The sequence below is a fragment of the Hypanus sabinus genome, chromosome 4, assembly GCF_030144855.1.
Source record: "Hypanus sabinus isolate sHypSab1 chromosome 4, sHypSab1.hap1, whole genome shotgun sequence".
Taxonomy (NCBI): domain Eukaryota; kingdom Metazoa; phylum Chordata; class Chondrichthyes; order Myliobatiformes; family Dasyatidae; genus Hypanus; species Hypanus sabinus.
Window position 1 is genome coordinate 151,638,856 of NC_082709.1, and position 23,410 is coordinate 151,662,265.

The window sequence follows — 23,410 nt, forward strand, 5'->3', positions numbered from 1 at the left end:
ATGGCCCAATGGACTGGAATCCACTGTATTTTATATCTGAAAAAAAAACTTTATCTTGGATAATGAAGAAAGAAACATATCTGGACTAAAAAGAGAAAAATAACTTGTTCCAAACTTATGAAACAATCCTGGGTTTCAGCCTAGTGCTGGGGAAGGAGTACTAGCTAGGAGGTCATATATGAAGCCAAGTGGGCGGGGGAAGTGATGGGTGGCAAAAGTAAAGGGCTAGAGAAGATGGAATCTGATAAGAGAGGGGAGTGGACCATGGGAAAAAGGGAAGGGGAAGGAGACATCAGGACATCTGGGGGGGGGGAGGATGATAGGCTGGAGGAGAAGTGAGGGGGTAGTAAGAGTGGGGAATGGAAGAGGAGGGAAAGGAGATGGGGAGAAATTACTCAAAGTTAAAGTTTGTGCCATCAGTTTGGAAGCTACCCTGATGGAATATGCGGTGGTGCCTCATTATGGCAGTAGAAGAGTTCATGTAAGAATGGAAATGGGGACTGGCTATCAGGAACTCCTGCTTTTTGCAGATGGGGCAAAGGTGCTCGATAAGGCAGTCCCCTAATCTATGAGGGGTCTCACCAATGTATAGGACGCTGCATTGGATGCAAGGGATGCAGCAGACGACCCGAGCAGATTCTCAAGTGAAGTGTTGCCTCATTTGGAAGGATGGTTGGGGGCCCTGAATAGAAATGAGAGAGGAGTTGAATGGGCAAGGTAAGTCCACTTGCAAAGATAAGTGCCTGGCGGGAGATCAGTGGGGAGGGATAAATGGATAGGTTGTTTCTCCAGATTCCAGTATCTGTAGTCTCTCGTGTCAGCAATTAGGAAGTGTCATGATCAGCAATTGAATCGTTTAGTATTAGAAAGTGCCAGTAGATAGGGTTGATTCTGTGTCTCTGACCACAGGTTCTGCATTCTACTTTCACCGTGATAGTGTAATGCTATTTCAGCTCAGGGTGTTGGAAGAAGAAAGGCCCAAATTCCGAGTGGAGTTACCAGGACTCCGTCGTGACATTTTGTTAGCAGGCCTTCTTGTTTTTACGAGGCCGAGTTGCTAGCTCGACACTCAACCCAGCACAGATGGAAAGCCAGCTGGATTCAAACTCAGGAGCCTTCGCTCTGAAGTCCGGCACTGATGCCTATGCCACCAGGGTGTTGGAGCTCAGAGTTTAATCCCAGCACCCACTGTACTGAGTTTGTATGTCCTCCCTTTAGAATAGGTGGGTTTCCTCCAGGTGCTCCAGTTTCCCCCCACAGTCTAACGATGTATCCGCTAGTAGGTCATTTGGTCACTGTAAATTGTCCTGCGATTGGGCTAGGGTTAAAGTGGGGGTTGCTGGGCAGCGGGGCTCGAAGACCCTATTTCATGCTAAAAAAAATATAAATAAAATCTGGTGCTGCCTGAGCTGTTGGGTGTTTCCAGCATTTTTTTCTCAGGCTGCTAATTTTTTAAAACATGCGCCATTAAGACTAGTCCACGTTGTTGAAAACGAGAGGGAGCATGAGTCATCGACCATGAGTGTGAGCGCAAAGCAGGAACCAACACAGCGAGGCGCCAGCCAGCGAGCGAGCGAGCGGGGGAACGTCACGGAGCATGCGTCAGAGAGCGAACGGCAGGCCGCGAGCTGGGGAACGTTACGTCAGCGGAGCGAATGAACGCAGGAGCCGCTGCTCCCGGGACCCAATTACCCAGCAAGCTCGTCGGCGGCGTGTGGGCATGCGCGGGTGGGTGGCCCCGAGATTCTGAAAGCGCCGGGCGGTGAGGGCGGCTGTCGGCAGAAATACTGGCCATATATTAAAATTAACAGAAGACACGGTAACAGGTAAGTTGAAACTGTCTTACTTTGTTTTAATGTGTTAAATAAGAGTAAAAGTAATTGGTTTGATGGTGGAAGTCCAGATATCCTAAGTCCTGCTGCTTTTGAATGGTGTGGGGTGTTATCACTTCCAATGAGGCCTAAAGTTAATGGAAACCGAGGACTTGTCATATATATACTGTAGCGAATGTGTTTCTGAGAACGTCTTGATCCCAGGCTTCCGGTGTCTATAATTTTCCAAATTGTTCAGTAGTACTATTTTAGGCTTCAGTAACGTTGGCGAATTGTAGAATATAGTCAAGCAGATAAACAGTGCATTTCCTAAATTTTATTTGCAGCCTTGCACAGAAGGATGTGCTTTCTGAGATAACTAATTCAATTTTTACCGATTTATAGGACCTAATCGGTTTTACTAATTATTATTTTGAGTGAGCTGTCGTCCAGATGTATAAAGGTCATGTAGTATTGTAAGATTCCATCGAAGGAGATGTAGAGGAAGTAGAACCACTGAAAAATAGTTTCTGTGTCACATATTATAACAACAACTGTGACAGGTGCACAAAAAGCTATTACAAAAGGTAAGAGTGGATTAAGAAAAATAGGGGAGTTGCTCGTTACTGTTATGTGCCGTGTCAGAGTGGTGGCTATCCAACAGAAAAGAGAATTAAACTAGATGGATCGTTTTTGGATTGGTCATCTGTAACTAGTGGATTGCTACATATGATCTATTTGAAGTGTGCATGAAGGGAGCAACAGTACTGTAGTAGAACTTTATGCTGATGCAAAGAGAGATAGGCTTAGTACGTTATGAGGAAGGCAGGATGAGCCCTGAAAGAGATACACGAGAGGTTAACTGAGTCATAGAAACAGCATTGAAACAAGAATCTGTACTGGCCATTGCCCATCTGTTTACACTTTACAGAAATGAATCCCATCAATTCCACCCCCACCCCACATTGTACCACTCTCCCACAAACTAGGGGCAATTTACAGTAGCCAGTTAACCTACAAACCCACATGCCTTTGGGAAATGGAAAAGAATTGGGCAATCTGATAGTTAGGCAAACATCGCACACAGCACCCAAGGTTGAGATTGAACCCAGGTCTTTGGTGCTATAAGACAAGCATCTCTATGAGCTCTGTCATAGCACTGTCCCTAGGACTAGCAAGAAAGTGGCAGATACAATATGATGGTAAATACAGAGTCATTGACATTGGAAAGAACAGTGAGAAACCATTATTTAAAGGGAGTAAAACTGCAAAAATCTGCCTCAAATGGATGAAGGGTTGTTAACACAAAAAGCTTGTACAGATACAGCAAATAGAAAGGTTATTGAAATTGTAATTTTTTATTACTGTGAGTATGGGGTATAAAACTAAGGGAATCTTGATGCAACTTTAGAATGCTGCTGAGACCATGGCAGAAGTATTGGATTACAGTTTAAGGAACAATGAGGCTGTCCTGAGAAGGTTCATTTGGTTGATTCCTGGAATTGAAGAATGAAGGGATACAGTCGGCCCTCCTTATCCGCAAGGGATTGGTTCCGGGACCCCTCGCAGATACCAAAAAACGTGGATGCTCAAGTCCCTTATTCAACTTGTCTTAATGCAGTGGACCTTAGGACCCAGCAGAACCCCAGACCTTATTTAACCGTTCTCAGTGCAGTGAACATTAGGACCTGGCAGTAGAACTCTGAATCCGCAGTGTTTCTGTTCACGAAAATAATCACGATCACAATCAAAAATAAAGTGGAAATAATAAAGCGATCAGAAAAAGGTGAAACACCATCAGTTATTGTAAAAGCGTTAGGCTACTTCGGTCAACAATTGGAACAATTTTAAAGGATAAAAGTGAGAAAGGCCCTGCCCCAATGAAAGCTACAATTATTACTAAGCAATATAGTGGTTTAATTACTGGGTTTTGGGGTTTTGAGTTTTTGATCCTCCACATCATCTCTAGATTACATATAATACCTAATACAATGTAAATGCTATGTAAAATCGTTGTTATACTGCATTGTTTAGGGAATAATGACAAGAAAAAAAGTCTGTACATGCTCGAACAAGTGCTTGAAGAGCAGTTCCGTGTTTTCTCGATTCATGGTTGGTTGAATTTTAGGATAAGGAGGGCCGACTGTATTGGATTATTGATATAGAAGAAAGCCATTTGCCACTGACTCCATACTGGCTGTTGGAGCAATCCCATTCGTTCTCTTTTTCTTACTTATTTCCCAAATATCTATTCTGGATGTGCCCACTAACATTGAGCCAGTTCTCCCAACAGATACAAAAACTAGGTGGAATTGACAGCAGCCAGTTAAGCTAAGAACCTGTGTAGCCACAGGAAAATGTGCAAACTCTGCACAGACAGCAGCAAAAATCTGTACTGAATTGTTGCTGGTGCTTAGAAACAGCTGCTTTACTAGCTGTACCACTCTGCCATCTATACATATAAGAGTATAGAAGACTGGGAAATGATCCTTTTGAAGCTTCTGAAGGGTATGGTGTAGATGCTGATAAGCTATTGCCTCAAGTGTTGTTGCCTGGCTGTAGGTGGCATTGTTTTAGAGAAGGGAGCCATACACTTTAGAAAGAGATGATGAAGGCTTTCATATGACGATCGTGAATCTTTAGAGCTCTTTACCCCATATATTCAAAATGGTGAAGTTATGCTGGAATGGAGATTTATGGGAAAGTGGTTTTTGATGCCAAGATTGGATCAGCTTTGATCTCATTGGGGATTAGCTGAGCATGACTGAAGAGTCAAATGGCCTGCTCCAGCTTCAGGTTTACATATTTCGAGAAAGATAATTTCATCCTTTAGTTCCATTGATATAGAAGAGAAAAACAATAACAGGTGTTGTAGTTACAGAGAAATGGCAGTGCACACAGGCAGTATGGTGCAAGGGCATAATGAGTTATATTGTGAGATCGAGTCCGTCTTATCACATTCTTTGATTATGTTGGCTGCTGTACCTCACACAGAGTTCATGGAAGAGAGGCTGGTTTCTGTGATGTGCTTAACTGTGTCCACAACTCTCTGCATTTCCTTGCAGTCTTGGGTATATCAGTTGACATAACAAGCTGTGATGTATGTTTTCTGTGGTGTATTGATAAAAATTGTTGAGTATCAAAGGGGACATGCCAAATTTCTTTAGCCTCTTGAGCAAGAAGAGGCACAGGTGTGGTTTCTTGGCCAGGGTATCTGTGTGTTTAAACCAGGATAGGCATTGTTGATGTTCATTCCTAGGAACTTCATATAAATAGGAGCATGTGCTCCCCCCACCCCTCCAAGCTGTTCCTGAAGTCATTGACCATTGCTAGTGCTTTTTGTTAACTTTGGTCGTGGTTGTGAAATCATGTTGCTAGATTATCTCTATTTCCTATATTCTGGCTTACTGTTACTTCAGATGCTCATAAGAGAATTGAGAATGGTGCTTAAAGTGCAATTACTAAGAAAGCATGATAGCACCTCTATTTCCTTAGAAGTTTACGAAGAATCATTATGACAGGTAATGCTTTGACAAACTTCTATAATGTGTAGCAACAGATACAAAATGCTGGTAGAACTCGGCTGGTCAGGCAGCATCTATGAAACTGAATAAATGGTTGATATTTTGGGACAAGACCCTTAAGGAGCAGAAAAGATGGTGGGGCGGGGGAGCGGGTGGGGGAAGAAGGTGATAGATGAAGCCAGGTGGATTGAAAGGTAAAAGGATAGTGAGCAAGGAATCTGCTAGGAGACTATAGATGTATGGTGTAGCATTTATTGACTAGTTGCATCATGGCCTGCAGTGGAAACACCAAAGCCTTAGAATGGACAATCCTACAAAAAAGTATGGATACAGCCCCTTCACTGAACTGTTCCCACTACATATGAACTCGCTTTTAAGACCTCATGTCATGTTCTCTATATTTTGCGTGATTAGGCCCAAGCTAGACATGTGGTTTAAGTCTGTTAAAATGTACAATATTGCACTCTGGTACAAACAATTCTTCCTACCTATGTGTCTGACCCAACCTGCCATTCAGATCATTACTTTTACTGTACCCTGGAACCTGTGTTTTCGTTAATTTTAAGCCCAAATGCAGTTTCAAGGACTCTTTATCTCACGTTCTCAATATTTATTACTACTTTTTTTGTTTTTTTGTTATTACACAATTGTCATTGGTTGTTTGAGCTGTTGGGTGTGGTCTTTCATTGATCACATAAGGATTCTTGGATTTACCCTGCCCACAAGAAACGTATCTCGAGAATGTATATGTGAATGTGTATGTGTATGTTATCTATAATAAAGTTACTTTGAACTTTTGAGATCTGGCCCACTTCAGTGGTGTTATCTGCAAACTTAGACATGATGTTAGTGTAGAATCTGCCAGAGTACTTAAGGAGTAAGTAGGGAGCAGACTTGTGGGCACCAACATTGAGCACAATTATGGCAGAGGTGTTGCTGTCTATTCTCATTATTGCAATCTGTTGGTCAGGAAGTCAAGGATCCAGTTGCAAAAAGATGTGTTGAGTTCCAAGGCTAGAAATTTAGAGATGAATTGGCAAGGAATAATAATGTTAAAGGTGGAGCTGCAGTCAATAAATGATAGTTTAAAATATGTGACTTCACTGTCCAGTTGCTCCAGAGCTGAGTGTGTGGTATTTTCTGTGGGCCTGTTTTTGTAGGAGCATTGCTGCGGATCAAGGTTGGCTGAGAGGCTGGAGTTAATGCATGCTATGGCCACCCTCTCGAAGCACTTCCTGATGTGGATGTCGGAGCCACTGGGGCATTGACATTAAAGCACATTACCTTAAGGATGATAGTGGTCTTAATGCAGTTAGGAACTTCAGATTAAACCTGTACCAGAAAACCAGGTATGATTTGGAGAGGGTTAGTTCAAGGACAAAGAAACAATTTTGAACAAGATTGGAGGTGACGTCAGATGCACAGCAACTCTGGCAGAATCTGCAGGACATTACTTACTTCAAAGTGAAACCCAATAGCATTAATGGTAGTGATACTTCACTCACTGCCTTCTATGTATGCTTTGAAAGGGAGAACAAAACTACAGCTGTGAAGATCCCTGCTGCACCTGATGACCCTGTGATCTCCATCTCAGAGGCTGATGTTAGGCTCTCTTTAAAGAGAGAGAACCCTCTCAAGGCAGACGGTCCTGATGGAATACCTGGTAAGGCTTTGAAATTCTGTGCCAACCAACTAGGGGAGTATTCAAGGACATTTTCAACCTCTCACTGCTATGGGCGGAAATTCCTTCTTGCTTCAACAAGGCAAAGATTATACCAGTGTCTAAGAAAAATAATGTAAGCTGCCTTAATGACTATTGCCTGGTAACACTCACATCAACAGTGATGAAATGCTTTGAGAGGTTTGTCATGACTAGACTGAACTCCTGCCTCAGCAAGGACCTGGACCCATTGCAGTTTGCCTATCGCCACAATAGGTCGATGGCAGACAGAATCTCAGTGGCTCGCCACACGGCTTTAGACCACCTAGACAACGCAAACACCTATGTCAAGATGCTGTTCATTGACTATAGGTCAGCATTTAATACCATCATTCCCACAATCCTGATTGAGAAGTTGTAGAACCTGGGCCTCTGTACCTCCCTCTGCAATTGGATCCTTGACTTCCTAATCGGAAGACCACAATCTGTGCGGATTGGTGATAACATGTCCTCCTCACTGACGATCAACACTGGGGCATCTCAAGTGTGTGTGTGCTTAGCCCTCTTCTTTACTGTCTATACCCATGACTGTGTGGCTAGACATGGCTCAAGTACCATCTGTAAATTTATTGATGATACAGCTATTGTTGGTAGAATCTCAGATGGAGACAAGAAGGCGTACATGAACGAGATACGCAAACTAGTGGAGTGGTGTTGCAGCAACAGCATCACACTCAACATCAGTAAAACGAAAGAGCTGATTATGGACTTCAGGAAGGGCAAGACGAAGGAACATATACCAATCCTCCTAGAGAGATCAGAAGTGGAGAGAGTGAGCAGTTTAAAGTTCCTGACTGTCAAGATCTCTGAGGACCTAACCTGGTCCCAGCATATCAATGCAACTATATAGAAGGCAAGACAGTGACTATACTTCATTGGGAGTTTGAAGAGATTTGGTATGTGAACAAAAACATTCAAAAATTTGTATAGATGTACTGTGCAGAGCATTCAAACAGGCTGCATCACTGGTATATAGAGGGCTACCTCACATGACTGAAAGAAACTGTAAAGGGTCTTAAATTTTAATCTATTCAGTATACATATGCTGTTATTATTTTTCTTCTATATTATGTTTTGCATTGAACTGCTATTGCTAAGTTAACAAAATTTCATGAAACATGCTGGTGGTAATAAATCTAATTCTGTATCAAGATGTTTTACTGTCACCTGAAGCTGAGTAATAGTTGGATAATGCAAAAAGGCATTGATCCAAAAGACAAGAGTAAATCAACAACAGAATGGTTTAAAAAGAAGAAAGTTTGTATTTTGGAATGGCAGAGTCAAAGTCCTGTCCTTAATCCTATGGAAATGTTGTGGAAGGACCTGAAGCAAACAGTTCATGCAAGGAAGCCCACCAACATCTCAGTTAAAGCAATTTTGTAAGGAGGAATGAATAACCTAAAACTCTCTCAAGCCTATGTGTAGGACTGACCAGAAATGTTTGTTTGAAGTTATTGCTGTATGGAGGGGGGGGGTGGGGGGTTCACACCAGTTAGTGAAAACAAAGGTTCACATATTTTTTCCAACAAATTGGATCTTTAAATAGTAATTGTGCCTATTATAGCATGACACATTTCTGTATTTGCAACAGTAGGCAAATATATTACCAGTCATAATATCATGATGCTTAGATTTTTAAGAGATAATAGGTTTAATTAAGAAGTAAAATACGTGAAATTGTTCGATAATTGTTGATCTCATGAGTTATATGAAGGGAACGCATGAAGTGTTGAGAGGAAAGCCATCTCCCAAGTTTGTCAAATTAAGTTGTTAAAATAGGGAAATCTTGTAGTTTTTGATCCTCCTATACCCCAGTAGGATGTGCAGACAGTGCTTCAGCAAACCTTTTATTTATGTTGATATTTGTTAGTTTTGGAGCATTGCATCTGATGACTTGATTTCATAAAGCTTAGTCTCTCTTATGGAGCTGCAGAGAATTGACTGGTCTTAGTGAACTTAGTGGTTGAGCTTTGAAATTTAACTAGAAGAACTTGGATTTTGTTACTCGAATAATGAAGTATTTGGTTGCAATGAAAAAGAAAAGGAAGTAAAAGGGAGGGTGGGAAAGAAATTAGTGTCTGTTATGAAGGTGAATCTCTGGACTGGTTGAACTTTATCAATTCTTTTTAGTACATGTTGGGAATTGCCTCATTGATCTGGATCAATGGAAAGAAAATAATTAGGAGTATTAACCTGATAGAAATGCTTGTAATATATTTTAGTTGAGAACAGATTTTAGTATAGCTATAGTGGATGTTTGAGAAAGTTATGTACGCATAGAATTTAAAGAATTCATTCATTTAAAGAATGCAAATATCCACTGTTACCTGGATGTAGCCTTAGATTCTCCTTGCCATATTGGTCATAGATCAGGGTTTAAGCTAGAAGTCTTCCTTGGTTACATTCATTATTTTAACAGTTGGGGATGTGTACAGGTGCCTGGAGTTCCATGTTAAAATTAGCCAGAGAATCTTGAAGTATTCACTTATTCCATAGGGCAGGGGTGTCAAACTCAAATACACAGTGGGCCAAAATTTAAAAATCGGTACAAGTCGAGGGCCAGACTGGTTCAGCGTTTATTGCAAAACTTATTGAAATGAATTTATTACACATATTAACCTGGAACTAACAAAGCTTAGGTTATTGCCTACAAAAACAACATTGAACATTAAATAAATAAAAAATCAGTTGCATTTATTTCTTATGGCTTTATCTGCAGCTTTTCCGGAGTAATTTCTAATGAAAACTTTTTTCCACAGGCCAACACTCTGTGATTCACACTTGTCTAAGCCAGATACTTGGCATCTCATCTTGGATGCAAGTTCATCAATGTTTGGAATCAGGCTCTGAGCTGAGGAAATCCTCAGAATTGAGTGAAGGTGTTCATCAGAAAGAAGACTCCTGTGTGATGTTTTGTTTATCTTCATCAAAGAGAACAGTTGTTCACACAGATATGTGCTGCCAAACATAGAGAGCATTTGAGCAGCTTGGGTACGCAGCTGGGGCATTGTGTGGGGAATGAAACGTAGAAACTGCAGCGCCCACCGAGTCATACTTTGCCTTGAGTGTGTCACTACATTGGAGTTCAATCAGCTCCATTTGTATGTTGGTTGGTGCGCTTTCCACGTCAGCTGCAAATGGATTACTGAGCAGTTCAAACCTGCTTTTTTTGGGCTTCAAAGTCGGCAAATCACCGTGTGAAGTCGGCACCAAGTATGCTACGTTTTTCAGCAAACTTTGCACATGGGAACACTGCGGTAGAAACCTGCTCTTTCATAGTTTGGCAACACGGAAAATGGCTCAAGTTTTCTTGCTGCATCTGCTTCTCCCACAGGCGCAGCTTGGTTTTAAAAGCCCTCACTGCAGCGTACATGTCTGTGATCACACGACCCCGCCCCTGAAGCTGCAGGTTGAGCGCATTGAGATGGCTTGTGATGTCACACAGAAACGCCATTTCACAAAGCAACTTTTTATCCCGGAGCTCTGTTGTGTTTTTCCCTTTGCTTTCCATGAACTGACAGATCTCCTCACACAACTCGAAACATCTTTTCAGCACTTTTCCTTGGCTTACCCATCGCACCTCTGTGTGATAGGGCAAATCATTATATTCCTGAACCCAACTCCTCCAGAAACGACTTGAACTCGCGGTGATTTAAACCTTTGGCTCTTATGAAGTTAACTGCTCGTGTTATGGTGCTCATTATATGTTCCATTTTCAAGGCTTTGCCACACAACGATTCCTGGTGTATGATGCAGTGATAAGCTGTCAGCTCACCTGCGCCGTTTTCCTCCCGCATCTTCTCCCGGATCCTGCCCACCAATCCACTCTTTTGACCGCACATCGCGGGCTTCTGTTTCTTGTCCAGATGCTTGTATTTGTCGTGGTGTTTCGTTTCATAGTGTCATCTTACGTTATATTCTTTAATTACAGCCACACTGTCTCCGCACACAAGACAAACAGGTTTGCCCTTTATATCTGTGAACATATACTCTGCCTCCCACCTGCCTTGAAAACCCCTGTTTTCAAAGTCCACCTTTCGTTCAGCCATTTTTGGGGTGAGGGATAGCTGAAAGTTGACCACACGTGACTAGCGCCATAAGGATGCTGATGAGAGAGTAAGGCAAGCGTGAGCAATGCACTGGCAGTGCATTGTGGGATTTGTAGTATTAGTGGTGCATGCAATATACCGGCGGGCCAGCTCTAATAGAAAAAAAATTTATTCATTAATGATATTCAGGAAATAAACCAGGGAAACCGAATAAACACTAAAAACCCTGAAAACCTGGTACCTGAATAAACTCAGCATTAGCCATATCATATGCCATAGGCGCTTCGATTACTGGGGCCAGCTTTAATAGTAATTAGATATTATCTCGCGGGCCAAAGATAACTCCACCGCAGGCCGGATTTGGCCCGTGGGCCTTGAGTTTGACATATATGCCATAGGGAGATTCACTGAGACACCAGACTAACTTGACTGTAATTAGGGAGTGTGTTTTGCTGTCAGAAATAGTGTTCCTTTTGTTTGCACTTCCAAACAAATTTCTTAGAACTGGAAATCATCTGCCCATTCTGTCTCATTTAGACTGGCAATGTCAGTGTAAGAGAGTCTGAGTTCCATGGTCATTGTCTGAATAGGTTCAGTTTTATTCAGTTCATTGTCAGTACACAAGTACATATATGCACAAGTGCAATGAAAAACTTACTTGCAGCAGCTAAGACTTGAGAGCAGTTAGGCCATTCAGCCCATTAAGTCTGCTCTGCTATTCAATCATGCCTGATTTATTATTCCCTCAACCACATTCTTCTGCCTTCTCCCTGTGGCCTTTGACACCTTTACTAATAAGAAAATATCAACCTCTACTAAGTGAACTCAATGGCTTGGCCTCCACAACCGTCTATGGCAATGAATTCCACAAATTCATCATCCTCTGACTAAAGGAATTCATTATCAGTCCTAAAGGGATGTCCTTCTAATTTGTGTCTATGCCCTCTGGTCCTAGATTCTCCCACTACTGGGAACATTATCTCCATGGTCACTCCATTTGGCAGGTTTCAGTTAGAGTTCGCCCCATCCTCCTAACCAGGTCAAGAGCTATGAAATGCTCCTCATACGTTAACCCTTTGACCCTGGGATTTTTTTTTTGCAGGCTTCCCTTAGACCCTCTTCAAATCCAGCATATCCATCCCAGAACTGCTCACAGCATTCCAAGTGCAATCTGATGCCTTATTAAACTCAGCATTACATTCTTGCTTTTATATTCTAGTCCTCTTGAAATGAATGTTAGTATTGCATTTACATTCCTTATGACTGACTCACCTGCAAGGTGACATTTATGGAATGCTGGGCTAGAAGATTCAAGTCCCTTAGGACCTCCAGTTTCTGAATTCCCAACCCATTTAGAAAATATACACTTCACCATGCTGTTTTCTGTCTGCCACTTTTTTACCCATTCTCCCAAACTGTCCAAGTCCTGCAGACTCTCTGCTTCCTCAACACTACCTGCCCCCTTCACTTATCTTTGTACCAACCACAAAGCCATCAATTCCATCAACTAGATCATTAATATATAACATGAAAGTAGCGTCCCCATCACTGACCTCTGTATTAGCATGGAGTAAAGGGCATTACAGAGGCATGAGAGAGGAGCTGGCCAAAATTGATTGGAAAAAACACTCGCAGGAATGATGGCAGAGCAGGAAAAGTCAGAGTTTCTGGAAGCAATTCAGAAGGTGCAAGATATATACATCCAAAAGAAGTAGTATTCTATAGGCCAGATGACACAACCGTGGCCATCAAGAGAAGTCAAAGCCAACATAGAAGTCAGAGAGGACATATAATAAAAATTAATGGAAAGTTAGATGAGTGGGACGTTTTCAAAAGCCAACAGAAAAGAAGGCAACTTAAAAAATTCAAGATGGAATACAAAGGTAAGCTAGCCAATAATAGAGGATACAAAAAGTTTCTTCAAATACATAAAGTGTAAAAGAGAGGCAAGAGTAGATATTGGATCACTGTAAAATGATACTGGAGGACAAACTCAGTAGTGTCAGGGGACAGAAGTATGTGAAGTTGCCATTACTAGGGAGAGGGTTCTTAGGAAGCTCAAAGACCTGAAGTTAGATAAGTCACCTGGACAGGATGGTGTACACCCTAGGGATTTCGAAAGAGGTGGCTCAAGAGATTGTGGAGGAATTATTAATGATCTTTCAAGAATCAGTTGATTCTGGTATGGTTCTGGCAGAATGGAAAATTGTAAATGTCACTCCAATCTTGAAGAAGGGAGAGAGGCAGAAGAAAGGAAATTACAGGCCAGTTAGTCTGACATCACTGGTTGGGAAGATGTTGGAGTAAATTAAGGATGCGGTTTTGGAGTACTTGGAAGCAGCATGGTTTCCTTAAGGGAAGCTCTTACCTGGCAAATCTGTTGGAATTCTTTGAAGAAATTACAGACAGGATAGTCAAAGAAGAATTGGTGGATGTTGTTTTCTTGGATTTTCAGAATGCCTTGAACAATGTCCCACATGAGGTTGCTTAACAAGTTAAAAGCCCATGGTATTACAGGAGAGACGCTAACATGGATAAAACAGTGGCTGATTGGCAGGGGACAAAGAGTAGGAATAAAGGGAGCCTTTTCTGATGGCTGCCGGTGACTAGTGGTCTTCCACAGGGTCTGTTAGAACCACTTCTTTTTACGTTATACATCAGTGACTTGGATCACAGAATTGATGGCTTTGTGGCAAAGATTATGGGTGATATGACAATGGGGGAGGGGCAGGTAATTTTGAGGAAGTAGAGAAGCTACAGAAGGACTTGGATTAGGAGAAGGGCCATAGTAGTGGTAGATGACATACCAAGCAAGGAAGTTTATGGTCATGCACTTTGGTAGAAGAAATAAGAAAGGGTTGACTATTTTCTAAATGGAGAGAAAATATAAAAAACTGAGATGCAAAAGGACTTGGGGATCCTCATGCAGGATTCCCTAAAGGTTAATTTGCAGGTTGAGTTGGTAGTGAGGAAGGCAAATGCAATGTTAGCATTCATTTTGAGAGGACTAGAATATAAAAATAAGGATTTAATGCTGATGCTTTATAAAGTAGCAATGAAGCTTCACTTGGAATTTTGTGAGCAGTTTTGGGCTCCTTATCTAAGAAAGGATGTGCTGACATTGGAGAGAGTTCCAGGGATTCACAAAAATTATTCTGGTTTGAAAGGTTTGTCAAATGAAGAGCATTTGATGGTTCTGGGCCTTTAACTCACTGGAATTCAGAAGAATGACTGTAAACTTATTGAAATCTATTGACTGTTGAAAGTCCTCTATAGTGGATGTGGAGGGGATGTTTCTTATAGTGGAGGAGTCTAAGATCAGAGGATACATAATCAGAATTGAGGGGCATCATTTTAGAATGGAGAAAAGGAGGAATTTCTTTACCAAAGAGTGGTGAGTCTGTGGAATTTGTTACCATTTGTGGTAACAAATTTGTGCAGGAGAAGTCATGACATTGGAGCTGAGGAAAATTAGACCAGCCGCAATGAAATGGCGGAGGAGTTGATGGGCCAAATGGCCCAATTCTGCTCCTATATTCCCTGGTCTTATGGCCTCTGGGTACCCACTAGTCATCAGTAGCCACCCAAAAAGGCAGTTTTTATACCCACTCTTTGCTCTCTGCCAGTCAACCAATCTTCTATCTTTGCTGGTACCTTTTCTCCAATACTAATAGTTACCATCTTGTTCAGCTTCACAAGTGGCATCTTGTGAAAGGCCTTTTGAAAATTGAAGTAAACAATATCCACTGACTGCTTCGTCTATCCTTGTTACTTCCTCGAAGAATTCCAATAGATTTGTCAGGCAGATTGCCCCTTAAGGAAACAATGCTGACTTCAGCCTATTTTATCATTTCCTAAAAAGAAGCCTCATCTTTAATAATGGACTCAACTCTTACTGATGTGACTGACTTAAACTGAGCCACACGGAAGCTGTAACTGGGGATATAAAAGTCTTTATTCACATAGCAAACTTTCAGGAGAGGGTCAAAGGAATCCAAAAGAATCTCACTGTCCTGACGTTGTTTTATATTTCAACTAACTACAGTTTCAATTGCTATAATCACCTACTTTAACATTTTGAACATAGGTAAATTTACAAAATTATATCTATATAATGGTAGTATGTCCCAGCTAGTAGAACCAATTTGAATATTCAATACTGGTGTCTGTTTCAAAAGCCTGTGAATACAAACTGAAAATACCCAAGATATATCCATTTTATTAGGGTTGAATGATGTCTCCTTCAATAGACAATTAACCAGAAGGTTAATCAATGAAATATCTGTCTTGACCTGTGCATAGGTTTTATTTCCTGAAGACTGGTTCTCATTTTAGTTAACATAAGCAACTTCAGAATGATCGCTAACACTGAAATCATTCTAACTGACCTATAATTTCCTGCTTTTGTTCTTTACCTCAGAGGACTGACATGAGCAATTTCCCAGTCCTCTGGAACTATCCCTGTCTAGTAATTCCTGAAAGGTCACTATTAATGCCTAACCTTGGAGTGTTAATTCATTTGGTCCAGGTGACTTATCCACTTCCATATCTTTCAGCTTCCCATGCACCTCTCCTGAGTAACACTGACTACACTCATTTCTGCACAATATCTGCACCCGACTCCCTTGACTTACTGGAGTGTTACTGATGTCTTCCACATTGAGGATTAATTTTATGAGTTCACCTTCCCCTTTACTAATATTACAGCATTATTCTCCAGCAGTTCAATGTCCACTCTTGGCTTTTCTACACTTTATGTACCTGAGAAAAACTTTTTGCTATCGTCTTTCACTTTATTGGCTACATGTATATTTTATCTTTTCTCCCCTTATTGCCTTTTCTAGTTGCCTTCTGTTGGTTTTAAAAAGCTTCCCAAGCCTTCAGCTTCCTGCTAATTTTTTGCAATATTGTATGCCTTTTTAGCTTTTATACTGACTTTGACCTTGTTAGCCACAATTGCCTCTTCCTGCTTTTGGAATCTTACTTCTTGGGGGTGAAATGGTTCTACATCTTCCAAATTGCTCCTAGAAACTCTTGCCATTACTGTCTTACCGTCATCCCTACTAGGGATCCCTACCAATCAACTTTTGCCAGTTCCTTTCTCATGTGTCCATATGCCGCCTTTTATTTAACTATAATTCCAATACATTCAATTTTAGCTTCTTTGTTAAACTGCTAGATGTGAATTTTATTGTATGATGTTGTTGCAGGCTGGCCAGGATTGGATTCCTGGAATCCAATGTTATACAAGACTGGGAATCCAATGTTATACAAAGTTCCAAAAATGAAGATGGAGAAGGTATTGGAAAGGTGCTGAGTCATCACATAGAGATAGTAGGTGGTAAATTAGAATCAATTTGGGTTAAAATCACAGCAGAGCAAAGAAGTCTGGTGGGAGTGGGTATATACCTCTAAAAGATTTGACAAACCTAACTGAACTAACCAAACTAAACTAAACCAATCCAAACTATTGTTGAAGAAGAATTTGTAGAATGCAGCAAGGATAGTTCTTGGAATGGAATCTTCCCAGCAAAGAATGATTTCAGATTTGATTAATAAGAAATCCTGTGATTAAAAATTCCTCCAGGCAATAATGACATAATATGGTAGAAATTTAGACCTAATTTAAAGGTAAATACCACAGGAAAAAAACCATTATCTTCAGCTTAGATGAAGGAATTATGATGGCGTGAACCTGAAATTGAGAGCCACTCCCCAGTGATCTCAATTTCTTTTATGCACACGTTTAAAAACTAGACTAACACTACACCTGTACAAAGCTACAGACAGCATCTGGTGACCCTGTGATCTGTCTCAGGCCAATGTTCAAAGGCTCATTTGTATTCTCCAGATAGCGACAAAACAAAGAATATGAAAGTCGTTCAGAGAGAAACATCAAACTCAACCCCCACCCCCACCGCCGGTACAAAGAAGAACTGCATCCTGATCATCCCCCCAGCCCCCCCGCACAAAACAGCAGGACCATTGACCCTTCCCCTGCACAAAAAACTAACAGAGACAGCAAAGCACTGGATCACTCAAACAAGTATAGCCTCTAACAGTCCCAGAAACACATTTAAAGTGAAAATTAGGTGTAAAAAGAAGATATTTTCGTTTTCTATTTGGAAAATGTTGACTGGGGAGTGCTAGCGCCATCTGAATCAAGAGGGTGAACCCTTGCAGTGCGACAGGCCTCAAAGGTGTATCTGGCCAGGCACTGCAAATGTTCCAACCCAGCTGGCTGAAGTGTTTGAGGTCATCTTCAACCTCTCGCTGCTGTAGTCTGAGATTCCTACCTGCTTCAAAAAGGTAACAATCATACCGATGCCCACGAGAAGTAGGGTAAGCAGCCTGAATGACTATTGACTGGTAGCACTTCTTACATTTCTGTAATGAAGTGTTTCAAGAGCTTGGTCATGGTTAGAATTAACTCTTACCTAAGTGAAGACTGGATCTGTTGCAATTCACCTACTGTCAGAACAAGTTTTCTGCAGACATAATCTCACTGGCTCACCACTCTACTTTGGAACACCTATACAACAGCAAAATATTTGCTGTTTCTTGTTTTAGAGCTTAGCGTAGAACACCATCATCCACTCAGTATTAATCACCAAACTGCTAAACCAAGACCATAAGATACAGGAGCAGAAATAGGCCATTCGGCCCATTGAGTCTGCTCTGCTTTTCAGTCATGGACTGATTCAATTCTTCTGGTCATCCCCACTCCCCTGCCTTCTCCCCATACCCTTTGATGCCCTGGCTGATCAAGAACTTATCTATCTCTGCTTTAAATGCACCCAATGACTTAGCCTCCACAGCTGCTCATGACAACACATTTCACAGATTTACCACCCTCTGACTAAAGTAATTTCTCCACATTTCTGTTCAATCCGGAAGTCGTGCCCTCTTGTCTTAGACTCCCCTACCATGGGAAATAACTTTGCCATATCTAATCTGTTCAGGCCTTCTTACATTTGGAATGTTTCTATGAGATCTCCCCTCATTCTCCTGACTCCACAGAATACAACCCAAGAGTTGCCAGACATTCCTCATATGGTAACCATTTCATTCCTAGAATCATTCTTGTGAATCTTCTGTGAAGCCTCTCCAATGTCAGTATATCCTTTCTAAAATAAGGAGCCCAAAATTGCACTTAATACTCCGTGTGGTTTCACGAGTGCCTTATAAAGCCTCAACATCTCATCCCTGCTCTTATATTCTATACCTCTAGAAATGAATGCCAACATTGCATTTGCCACCTTCACCATTGATTCAACCTGGAAGTTAACCTGTAGGGTATCCTGCATATGGACTCCCAGATCCCTTTGCATCTCTGCATTTTGAATTCATTCCCCATCTAAATAATAGTTTGCCCATTAATTTCTTCCACCAGAGTGCATGACCATTCACTTTCCAACATTGTATTTCATTTGCCACTTCTTTGCCCATATAGTGGAGAAGCATTTGCAATTTTTCAGTCATCTGGTACAATGCCAGAATCTATTGATTGTTAATGCCTCTGCAATCTTTCCAGCTGCTTCCTTCAGAACCCAAGGGTGCATTCCATTAGGTCAAGGAGATTTATCCACCCTTAGACCATTAAGCTTCCTGAGCACCTTCTCAGTTGTATATTTCACTGCATGTACTTCACTTCCCTGATACTCTTGAATGTCCGGTATACTACAGATGTCTTCCACTGTGAAGACTGATGCAAAATATGCATTCAGTTCCATTGCCATCTCTGCGTCTCTCGTTACAATATCTCCAGCGTCATTTTCTATTGGTCCTATATCTACCCTCAACTCTCTTTTACCCTTTATGTACAGTACTTAAAAGCTTTTATTATCTTCTTTGATATTAGTCACCAGCTTTCATTCATAATTCATTTTTTCCTTCCTAATGTCCTTTTGAGTTTCCTTCTGCAAGTTTTTAAAAACTTCTCAATCCTTTCTTCCCACTAGCTTTGGCTTCCTTGGATGCCCTCTCTTTTGCTTTTACTTTGTCAGCCACGGTAGTGTTGTCCTTCCATTCGAAAATTTCTTCTTATTTGGGCACTTCCCTCATTTTTCGCAGAATCTCCAGACATTGCTGCTCTGTTGTCCTTCCTGCTAGTGTTCCTTTCTTGTCAACCTTGGCCAGTTTCCCTCTCATACCATTGTAATTTCCTTTATTCCTCTGAAATTTCTGACGTATTTGAATTTAGTTTCTCCTTCTCAAATTTCAAAAGAGTGTGGACTTTATGATGGGAAGTTGGGATGTATGCACCAGTCATTATTGAGGGGTCAGCAGTGCAAGGCTAAGTAACTTTAATTCCTGAGTGTGAGCATTTCAGATGATATATCCTGACCCAACATTGATGCTGTCATGAAGAAGGCACATCATTGGATCTACATTGTTAGGAGTTTGAAGAGGTTTGGTATGTGACTGTGCTTAAAATTCCCTAGAAAATTAAATATGTTTGGTCAATTGTAAATTTTATTTTACATGTTCTGAAAATGAAAATCAAGACAGTGCAAATACTTATTTGTGTCTTTGTCAATGCAAATAAATGTTTTGGCCTGGGCAGAAAATCCGGATGTGAATTCAGATGATTTGGGGCCTGGGCCCAGCACATAGATGCAGTCTTAAGGCAAGTGCATCAACATCTTTACCTAAAAGGGTTTAGGAACATTTGGGTCATCATCAAATCCTCTAATAACCTTGTAAATATCCTGAATGGTTGCATTGTGGTCTTGAATGCTAATTCTAATGGACAGGAATGTAAGAAGCTGTAAAGAGTAAGTAGTAGGCTTTGGACATCTCTCCCCTTTGGTACTATCTGCAGGAATAGCTGTCTCAAGATGGCAACAACTATCAACAAAGATCACTACCATCCTGGCTACGCCATCTTTTCACATTTACACTACCAGGTTTAAAAACAGCTACTTTCCTTCAACCATTTGTTTCTTGAACCAACTGGCAAAACCTAATTACTGCAATTTAGCAGTACTATGGCCACTTTGATCATATACATACAGATACACACATGACAATAAACACAATTTTAACTTCAAATCCATAAGGCTTAAGATAAACGAGCAGCCTTGATATTATTGACTTGTACATTTAATTATGTTGTTATAATCAGCAAACCAGGCAGTCATTTTGTGCACTGTTTGTGTGCAAATAGCAATCTTTACCAGTATAGTTTAGATTAATACATCTATACTTGATAATGCTTGCAGAGTTCAGTTACTTTAAGAATTTACAATTTTGGATTTTTCTTAATTTGCATTTTTAAAATTTGTTTTTAAAATATTTTATAATTTGTAGCTGTCAAGCATTATTTCCTCCAGTGAGTAAAAGGCTTGCATTGGGCTCTCCGTTTTGAGCAGCAAGGAGTCCAGCCATGAAATTAGTTAGAATTTAAGTTAATTTTTCTGCATTTGTCTTTTCAGCTTGCCTGAGGCCATGTTAAGCACAGGAAAAGAAAATTTTCGACTGAAAAGCTACAAAAATAACTCTCTCAATCCTGATGAGATGAGAAGACGAAGGGAGGAAGAAGGGCTGCAGCTAAGGAAACAGAAACGTGAAGAACAGGTATAAATACCGCTTTCATGCCATGGCATCTGGTAATGCCTCAAAAAAAGTGGCATCTCTCATGAAGCACCCCTACCACATAGGACATGCTCTCTCCCCATTACTACCATCAGAGAGGAGGTACAGAAGCCTGAAGACACGTACTCAGTGTTTTAAGAACAGCTTCTTACCCTCCACCATCAGATTTCTGAATGATCCATGAACATAACCTCTTTTGCTCTCATTGTGGACTACTGATTTTTTTTTATAGTTCGTATTGGACTAATGGTACTTTTTTATGTATTTCACTGTACCACTGCCACAAAACAAAATCTGATAAATTTAAATTCTCCAGAAAGGCAAGTAAAATGAAATGTGTATATCTTTTGAATTGATTTTGGCACAATCCATTAATTTGGTGATTTTTTTTTAATTTACTGTATCACACAGGGCTCTTGTCACTGTTGTAGCTATATTAAGGTATGTGGCATCTTGTTGAAAATTGATAAGAAATGCGGAATGACACATGTCTGCCCTTGGTTTTCCATGCCCGCTCATGTTTTGTGATGAGATGGTCTCATCCATGGTACCACCTTCTTTTCACTTGATCCTATGCCATTATTTCCTTTTCACTTAGTTTCCCATTTTAAAGGTCACGATAAGAGTCAGAAAGCCATACAGCACAGAAACAGACCTTTTAGCCCAACTGGTTATTTGACTGCATTTCGCCCATATTCCCTCAAAACCTTTCCTATGTATGTAAGTTGTCAAGTCCCTTTTAAATATATGTGCTTTACCCAGTTCCTTTGGCAGCTTATTCCATTTTCTGATTTTCCTGTAGGAGGAAATGTTGCATCTCAGGTTCCTATTAAATCTCTCCCCTCTCACCCTAAACCTAAGTACTCTAGTTTTTGATCCCCCATCCATGGAAGTAGTTCCTTCACCCTGTTGACACATCTTGTGATATTTATACTTCTATAAGATCACCCTCATTCTGCACTCCAATGAATAAAGTGCCAGCCTCCTCAGTCCCTTAAATTACAGCAAAATGTCCTCTGCACTCTTTCCAGTTTAATAGTATCTTTTCCATAGTAGGGTGACCAAAACTGAATGCAATATTCCAAAATTGATTGACCACATTATAATGTAATTTCCTTTTCTCAGACATTGTCCCAGTCTCTTTCATGTGTTAATATACACAACTCTCTGAACTTGAACTTAAATCTGGTTACCTTGAATTTTTTGCAAAAATAAAAACCCTTTTGGATAACTTCCAAATCATTGTAGATCATGCATTGTAAATAAACCATGTATATTTTTAAAATAAAACTAGAGGAAAAGATTTTAACTAAGACCAAAGTAAGAACTGGAATTTGATTGTGAACGAAGTAGCAGAGCAGAAACCTGATTGGATGAGGACAAACCAATTAGGAGTAACAGAATCCATGGGTATAAATATCATCTAACTAGATGTGCATTATCCCTGAAGATGATGGCAGAGTTTCTTATTGAAACCTGTGCCTTGTTTGAAGCCCAAGAAGAGCTTATTCATCATGCATAGTTTTCCTAAAGTGATATTGCTCATATCTTAAAATAATTGCAATCTACAGTTATTCCTTATTGGTTTTTGTCCTACACATTGAACTGATTGCAATATAAAGACAGCACAGCACATTTTTTCACACACACAAAAACAGCGGATGCTATTTTGACTTGCTCGACAAGAAAATGAACTTATTTGCTTGTCTCTACCCAATTGTTAGATTAATCTAAAAGCCTGACTTGCTGAGTATTTCAAGTCTTGTCTTTCTATTCTATATTATGTACTTTATTTGCTTTCTTTTAGTTGTTCAAACGTAGAAATGTCACACATACAGAACAAGATGATGAAGAGGAAGAGGTAATGAGTGACAGTGGATTCCATGAATCACAAATAAATATGGATATGGCTTTGGTAAGCAATGTTGCATCTACCACAGTACCATGCTTTGGCTGGTTTGACACGGCTTCATCCTTGTCCAATAATGTCTTTAGAGAACATCTGTGGAAAACTGAGATATCCTTGAAGACTGGTTTGTAAGCCATTGGGTTCACTAAGTTTGACCAAAAATATATTTAGACTATAAATGCTATGAGAGCCATAATTTGAAGGGCAATAAAAGTTTGCTTAAACATTTGAAGGAAAATGAAATTTCCTTAAATTCCTATCAAGCTGTATATATATTTTGATAGTTGAATAATTTGTTTTACTGTTAATCTTTGAAACTTCTATACGAGAAACAAATATAATTTGTTTATTGATCCTTATTTCCTTGGTATTTACTTAATACATATTGATTTCCAACCAATAGCATCTTGTGAGATACTCTAAATATAAGCATATGGGGCAATAGCCTCATTGGTCAAAGTGACTGTTTTTAAATGTGGATGTCAAAGATTGTTCTCCATTTGTTACATAGCTATATACTGGTTTATTTAATACTGAAGGAAGCTGTCCTTTAAAAGCTCCTGTTAATTGTGCATCTTTTGCTCTACTAATGCAAAAATACTAATAAATTCAGGATGCTGAAACCTCTGATTAATTCAGGTAGTTATGCTGTTGTCTTTGAGCCAAAGGATTCCTAGTTCAGGTTCTTCTCAAGATGTGAACATAAAATATCGGCAAATTCCTTGGGTCATTAGGGAAAAGGTGTAGATTATTCTGATAATATTTGTTGAGTAAAATATAAATCTCTATTCTCTTGGGAT

At 40.3% G+C, this 23,410-nt stretch overlaps 1 protein-coding gene across 3 annotated transcripts in view; it reads left to right on the forward strand.

Moving 5' to 3' along the window:
* Positions 1–1,742: 1,742 nt before the first annotated feature.
* Positions 1,743–23,410, forward strand: part of LOC132393331 (importin subunit alpha-5) — a 61,310-nt gene continuing 39,642 nt past the window's right edge. The window contains exons 1-4 of one of the 3 annotated variants that reach the window (XM_059968432.1): positions 1,785–1,826; positions 16,315–16,403; positions 20,542–20,683; positions 22,509–22,616. In XM_059968432.1, the coding sequence (XP_059824415.1) occupies positions 20,555–20,683; positions 22,509–22,616 (237 nt within the window). In that variant the 5' untranslated portion in view covers positions 1,785–1,826; positions 16,315–16,403; positions 20,542–20,554. Of the gene's footprint in view, positions 1,827–16,314; positions 16,439–20,541; positions 20,684–22,508; positions 22,617–23,410 lie in introns of those variants that run through there. The other 2 variants (XM_059968431.1, XM_059968430.1) reach the window with 2 other exon arrangements.